This window comes from Cucurbita pepo, unplaced genomic scaffold (genome assembly GCF_002806865.2).
Source record: "Cucurbita pepo subsp. pepo cultivar mu-cu-16 unplaced genomic scaffold, ASM280686v2 Cp4.1_scaffold000747, whole genome shotgun sequence".
Taxonomy (NCBI): Eukaryota; Viridiplantae; Streptophyta; class Magnoliopsida; order Cucurbitales; family Cucurbitaceae; genus Cucurbita; species Cucurbita pepo.
This window is the reverse complement of record NW_019646962.1, coordinates 1-7,562: the sequence shown is the minus strand read 5'-3', so window position 1 is coordinate 7,562 and position 7,562 is coordinate 1. Positions and strand designations below refer to the sequence as shown.

The window sequence follows — 7,562 nt, the reverse complement described above, 5'->3', positions numbered from 1 at the left end:
ATCGACGACGACGACGAACTTATCGGAAGCGGCTTCCACCATTTTCTCACGCAAGAGAGCGCCGCCGCGGCCTTTGACGAGATTCAGATCTGGATCGACTTCATCAGCGCCATCGATGGCCAAATCGAGATGCGGATGGTCGTCCAAGACAGAGAGAGGAATTCCTAATGACCTAGCTTGCTCCTCCGTCCGCTTCGAGGTAGGGATTCCAACAATGTCTCTCAATTGATTACTCTTGAGAAGTTCGCCAATCTTGGCGACGACGAAGGCGGCGGTGGAACCAGTGCCGAGGCCGAGGACCATGCCGCTCTTGACATACTCGACGGCTTTGTCGGCGGCGAGCTTTTTAAGGTCGTCTTGAGTGAGAGTGGAGACGGAGCGGGCTTGGACGGAGAGAGGTCGGCAATGGGCGGAGAGATTTATGGATTTTGGGGAGCGGAGGAGAAGGTTGGCTATGGAGGAAACATGGCGGGAGGAGGAGAGAGAAGGAGGAGAGATAAAGGAGAGGGAAGCCATGGATGAGAAAGGGATTAGGGATTTGAGCTTTTCTGTGTTCTTTCTTCTTCGTTCTTTCTCTCCACTTTCCCTATCCAAACTCCGATGGCCAAATAATTTCCAATTTTATTTATTATTTTTTATTATATAAAAAAGAAGGAAATTTTTTTAGCTTTTGGTTTGATTTGTGAAATGGACATTTATTTTTTATTCTATAACCTCGAGATTTAGGTTATGATGAATTGACGAGATTTCACTTACGTCTATAACCTCGAGATTTAGGTTATGATGAATTGACGAGATTTCATTTAGGCCTAGAACCTCGAGATTTGGGTTAGGACGAATCGGTGAGATTTCACTTAGGTCTATAACCTCGAGACTTAGGTTAGGATGAATTAACGAGATTTCACTTAGGTCTATAACCTCGAGATTTAGGTTAGGACGAATCGACGAGATTTCACTTATGTCTATAACCTTGAGACTTGGGTTAGGACGAATTGACGAGATTTCACTTAGGTCTATAACCTCGAGATTTAGGTTAGGATGAATCGATGAGATTTCACTTAGGCCTATAACCTCGAGACTTAGGTGAGGACGAATCAACGAGATTTCACTTAGGTTTATAACCTTGAGACTTAAGTTAGGACGAATTGACGAGATTTCACTTAGGTCTATAACCTCGAAACTCAAATTTTTACGTGGCGTTTGATGTTCAGACACTAATGAAATACACACTCAAACTTCGACGTTATGATGCTGATGAAATGCATACCATGATGCTCAATCATTCCCTTGTGGATCGTTTCACGAGTTTGATTCAAGCTTTAAAAGGGTATGGATTGAGCTCGTAATGCTCTGTAAAACTATCGAAAAGAAGATAAAAGGTGAGACAAGATCGAGTAATTTTTCAGAGATTTGACGTTTTTATAACCCAAGAGTAAAAAGACAATTTTACCCTTAGAAAAACCATCAATCCCTTTTCATGAATCACTTCAAGAATATATATATATATATATATTTTATTTGTGAATGATATAACTTAATGACTAAATTTGTAAATTAACCAAATATATATATATATATTAATTATGATTTAACGATGCATCTAGGGTTTAGAGGGGGATTAGATTCTTGATGGGCCCACAAGCTTGTAGAATATGGAGTCGGGTTATTGGGTATGACCCGACCAAGATTCGGGTCAAAAGGCGATTCCTACCGGACCTTTCCGCCTCCTCACGCGACCACTTTTGAGCGCATTGGAATTTACACAGAATTCATTCCCATTTTCCTTCTTTTTTTTTGCTTCTCCTCTCGTTCGATTAGCTATGGCTGCCGCATCTGCAACCGCTATTCATCGGAATCAGGTGAGTGATTCAAGTTCTTGCGGCGTTTGGTTATTAAATTCATGCTTAGTTTTCGAGAAATGATTATGGATGATGTTTAAACTTGAATCTGGCTGGGAGTTTCAGGATTGTATTGCTTTAAGCTTGGTTTTTTTTTTCTTTTTCCTCATACTGATGCTTCGTTTTTAACCAGGTTGATCTGTCCGACTTCATTAATTGGTCTGGCGTTGAGTGCCTTAACCAGAATTTCAGCCACACTTTTACAAATGCTCTTAACCAGGTGCTGTTTATTATTATTTTGACTCGAGCTGTTAGTCAGTTGCTCGTACTTCATTGTTGTTTTTGAATTTCTTAAATAATTCATTTTTATGAAGTTAAAGATGATGCTGAGTTAGACTCGCGTTCTTCCACAATATAATTTGCATCTATTATTCCTTTCTAATTGCAAGAGATGGGAAGTTGTGAATATGGAGGTCAGCAAGGTTGGCTAGGTAGATGGAAGTTGATGAATATAAATTTAGCTCTTTGGGTCAAGTTGGCGAATAATTCCCTTTGAAAATAGATGTTGTTCAATTCATTGATTTCTGTTTTTCATCTTATAAGCCATCTTTGTGATATTGAGTTACGAAATTTGTCGAATCTTTCTCTGTTTTAGTAGTACGCGTAGTTGGGTTCTTCACTCTGATTTTGGAGGCTAAAATCTCAAAGAAGATAAAGTTTTTCACCTACCTGATTTCCTTGGGTAGATTATACTTACACCATAGACTTCGTCTAAAAGCCTTCATCTATGGTTTTGGGCCATCAGTCGTGTGTGTTGTATATGAAAGCAATAAAAGATGCTGATCATTTGCTATAGAGATGTCGCTTTGTTGTGAAAATTAGAACGATTTTTGCACATGTTTGGAGTTAGTTTGACTACTCCCAAAGATTGTAGGGATGAGGTGGAGAAGGTGCTTGTTAACCCAAATTTCCATGATTAGGGTCTGAATCAATGGCAAAAAATGTCTTCACAAATTTATTGAATCCATGGCTCGAAAAGAAATAAAGTATTCTAAGGGTAGTCTTGAAAGAGTCTTGAAATATGGAACATCTTAATATCTCTATATTCCAGTGTTCTCATCTAAAGTGTTATGAAATTATATCTTATGTTTTTATTTTTATCTATTGGACCAACCTATTGTAATTTTGTTTCAGGTTTTGTTTTTAGATTGCTATTTGTTTGGGCCACTTTTCTTATACATTCATTTGATGTATTATAAATATAAACGTCAAAATATCATTTTGGTTCTTCAACTTTGGACTAAATTTGAATATTTTGAAAGAAGGACTAAAATAGAACAAGTTCCAAAGTGGAAGGACAAAAATGATACTATAACCTAAAATAATTTTTTTTAATGATAAAATAGGTTTCTCTTTTTCCCCTTAATTTATTCCTAACAGGGAAATATTATACCGAGGGTTTGAAGCAACTTTTTTTTTCCTAAATTAGACTTGTAGGGATAATGATAGCTTGCTTTTGGAGAGTGATGCAGATGAGCAGCTTTTGATATATATACCTTTTAACCAAGTCATTAAATTGCATTCCTTGGTCATTAAGGGACCTGAAGAGGAAGGTGAGTACTCTATCTATTACACCATTTTTTAATTCTAGTTCATGGTTTCTTCTCTCCTGAGTATTTCAGTACTGCTTGCATGTATATCGTAGTTCATCTCATCTATTGGCATAACAATTTTGTAACGTGGCTTACAATCCAACGTGGTCACTGAGGGTATGATAGTTCCATTTTAAATTTTTACTATTTGATTATTGTTATTTTGGGTTATCCACTCAAAATAACAGTCCTCTAGTCTTGTAAATCCCTTGTTGTACTGCAGTTTCTTGCTGTGGTGAGGGAGTAATGGACTACGGGCAGAGGAATGGAAAAATTTTCAGGGTTGGATAGAAACACAACATTGAGTTTCGGAGTGCATAAATGTGCTTTATATCAAAAACTTTTGTAATTGTCTCTTTACTTAATCGCATTCAATCGAGAAGTTCTTTTTTTTTTTTCTTTTTTCTTTTTTCTAGTAATTCTTGGCTGTGGAAGGATATCTAATCCTAATCCTCCCTGCCCTTTATTTACTCTCGCACCGCTATGTATTTCTTCTATTCAAAGAATATATGCAACATCTCATTTTAAATGAAAAAAGTACTGTATCACTTCGTCAAGAACGTACATATTGTCTTTCACCTTTCTGTATTTTGTTCTGCTTAACTGTCAAATCACAGGGTTTTAATATTGAGGTTATTCTCCAGGCCCTAGGACTGTAAAGCTTTTCTCAAACAAGGAGAATATGGGATTTGGGTAAACGAACTGTTTTCTTTAGTTAATATTTGGTGCAAGTGTTTTCTAAATATTATAATCTGATGATTGTTTGTTTCATGAACGTTGCAGCAATGTCAATGACTACCCTCCCAGTGACACGATTGTGCTCTCCCCAGATAATCTTACGGTAGATTTTCCCATACTTGTATCTGTATCTCATCACAAAATGGAAAACTCTTTAGGTGAGACTATACACAGAAACTGGGAGATCATTGTTTATTGTTATGCTTTGTAGGGAAAGCCAGAAGTTGTAAAGTACGTGAAATTTCAAAATGTTCGTAGGTAAGTCATTGCTGTCATCAGAGTTAGTTTTCTTCATTTAGATCGTATATTGAAAGTCCCTGTTGATTGTTCTGAACTATTCAATTTTTTATCAGCTTGACAATTTTTATAGAGGATAACCAATCTGGAGCTGACGTTACAAAAGTTCAAAAGATTGCCTTGTATGGAACAACGTAAGTTGTTTTAACAATTACCATTATATTTCATTTGAGTTAATTTTATCTTCATCTTGCTATGTCTAACTGAATTACTACATTGCACAATCAGCAAGCTTAGATGAGATGACTTTATGTTTAGATTACTTTGACCAATAGAGTAATAGCATATGAACGTACATTTAAAGGGGACGCATTTTCGAGGAAAGTAATAAGTGAAGCAATGCTTAGATAGTTCATCTCTGGAAATTCCATTCTAGAGTTTTGCTACTTGATGTTGGCTGACAAAGAATTTAAACCTCCTCCTTCTTTATAGATTATTTAATTAGTGTAACGGTCCAAGCCCACCACTAGTAGATATTGTTTTCTTTGGGCTTTCCTCAAAACTTTTAAAACGTGTCTGCTAAGGAGAGATTTCCACGCTCTTATAAAGAATGCTTCGTTCTCCTCTCCAACTGATGTGGGATCTTACAATTAGTATATGCATTTCTTATTGGCAACCATAGTAGTAAGATAACAAATAGTCCTCTCGAGTTCTTTTCTTCGTATGTTGTTCCACGATGAGCAATGCATGTCTTTTGCTTTAGGGGATAGCATCAAGTACAAACTATAGTCCTCCATGAATTATATAGACCATCTCATATACTGTAATCTAAATTTATATCGCACATTTTGGGATTGTGATCCATGATGGGATTGGAATAGAGGAAACAACATTCAACTCCATTTCATTATTTCCTTATGCTTGGTGAAGTGTTGAAGTTGTTGATCTGTTATGCAGGGTTGAAACAACTGACATGAAGGGTCTGAAGAAGATCGAGGATCACTGAATGCAAAAAGAGAGGAATCATGGTCTCTCTCTCTCTCTCTCTCTCTCCCTCTCCCTCTCTCTCATATGATTATGATTATGAGTAATTGATATCAAAGATCAATTTGCAGTAAAGATAAGAACTATTTAATGGGTTTTGATGTCATATTCTAGAATTTTGACGAGTTTGTATACTTGTTCGATCAGTGGCGCGTAGTTCATTCCATGTATCACACCTATGCACATTGTTAGGTAGTTTACAAGGAGGATCAATGGTGATAAACTCTCTAACTTTTAGCTCTGCTTGATGATCATGGTTGAGATTGAGTCAGCCATTTTATAAGAATACATGGGGCGTTGGTTTAGTATGTGCTGAAAAGATTTCTTGTTTATTCTCAATAGGTTGATCCAACCAAACTAATGAATGGCCCTTTAAGATCATCTTTATGTGGGAATTTCAGGTTTGCTGCAATATCTCTTCATCTTTACTCTTTATAGATTTGATATTGTAAACAGTCCTAAGTTATGAATTTCTATGAACACTAAACAAAAATATGTTTAAATTTCACTATTTTTTAAATAAAAAAAAAAAAAACCTTAAAAAATTGCTGGATATAGTTTTTGAGCTTTCATAATACTCAAAATGTCTATTACTGTCGTTTAGTGGTACTTTTTAAAAATTTTAATTCAATAATATTAAAAAGTAAGTCGAGATATCTCACTTCTTCCGAATATAGATATAATAATGTTTTTTTTACTCTTATCAAATAAAAAACTCAATTCAACACGGATCATTCAAAATTTTATTTTTAATAAAAAGTAAAATGTTAGGTTCGTAAAATATCTATTTATTTATTTTTAAATAGTTAAAAATCAATTTTAATTGAGTCTTTCGAGAATAAATAATTATAAAATTAAATAAAAATTATATATATATATATATATATATATATATATATATAAATGTATCTTAAAAATTAGTTGAGTCTTTCGAGAATAAATATACATATACATATGTATATATACACATATGTATACATACATATAGATACACATACGTGTATATATATATATTATATCTTAAAAATTAATTTTGAGTCTTTCGAGAATAAAAAATTATAAAATTAAATAAAAATTATATACGTATATGTATGTATATATATATATATAGGAATAGGTGTATAATTGTATCTTAAAAATTAATTTTGAGCCGTTTAAGAATAAATAATTATAAAATTATTTATATATATATATATAGATATATAATTGTATCTCAAGCAAAAAATAATGTATTTTTAAAAAAATTAAATAATAAATTCGTATTTGGTTCAAACCAATCTAGTTTTAGGGAACCGGTGAACCACCAAAATTCACATAGTTTTCATCTATTTAAACCAACTCAAACGGTATTGTGTTGACTTGATTCATCAAATTTTTTGAACAGTCTTATTAAAATATTAACAAATTTTGAATGTATCATTCATACCTTATCAATAAATTCTTCAGACATATCTTATCAATCTTTTGGTGTCCAAATTATTTAAAAATATTGTGTTGTAGAAGAAGATAGATGGGCAAATGTGACATTTAAGACTGTCCTTATGAATTAATGGGCACAGCCAGTTTTGAATGCCGCGGCTGGTCGTTGTGCCCACTCATTTTCTCTCAACTCAATCCCCAATTTTACTCATTTTTTCTATTATTAAATAATCGAACACGACGCCTCCAAAATTAAATTCTAAACACATGTCGAGATACTACTCGATATATCTCTATATCGAACAACGTACATCTTAATAAATACAATAATATTTATCAACTTAAATACAGTTTAATAGCTTAATGTATCAATAATTTTTTCTTGATCTTTACTTGTATATTAGTAGTATGGTCAGAATAAATTAGTAATTTTAAATACCCCACTTGAAAAAGGTTATGTATGACTAAAAGGCGCTTTAAGATTAAGATAGGACGAAAATACCCTTATGGTAGATTGTAAATAATGTATTAAGGAAGAGAGAAATGATCGTTTCATATGAACATATTACTAAAAAAGATGCATATTTATGTATCTAAAGTGCTCGATTAAATTATAAATAATTCTTTACTAACC

At 33.8% G+C, this 7,562-nt stretch overlaps 2 protein-coding genes and 1 long non-coding RNA gene across 3 annotated transcripts in view; 2 read left to right on the top strand and 1 right to left on the bottom strand.

Moving 5' to 3' along the window:
* The window catches only part of LOC111785796 (probable ribose-5-phosphate isomerase 3, chloroplastic), a 6,589-nt gene extending 5,971 nt beyond the window's left edge, over nt 1-618 (bottom strand). The window contains exon 1 of the mRNA XM_023666179.1: nt 7-618. Coding sequence (XP_023521947.1) covers nt 7-516 — 510 coding nt within the window. The 5' untranslated portion in view covers nt 517-618. The remainder of the gene's footprint in view (nt 1-6) is intronic.
* Nucleotides 619-1,807: 1,189 nt separating this feature from the next.
* LOC111785794 (PITH domain-containing protein At3g04780-like) lies at nt 1,808-5,817 on the top strand (the record flags this gene model as incomplete). The annotated part of the gene is given in 8 exon segments (XM_023666178.1): nt 1,808-1,859; nt 2,032-2,118; nt 3,328-3,451; nt 4,135-4,183; nt 4,274-4,331; nt 4,440-4,486; nt 4,582-4,659; nt 5,423-5,817. Coding segments are annotated over 8 exon segments (531 nt in total). The 3' UTR covers nt 5,472-5,817.
* Nucleotides 3,458-4,054, top strand: LOC111785795. Its single transcript, XR_002813707.1, has 2 exons — nt 3,458-3,607; nt 3,714-4,054. It is a non-coding gene; the product is annotated as an uncharacterized LOC111785795 (long non-coding RNA).
* Nucleotides 5,818-7,562: the final 1,745 nt, after the last annotated feature.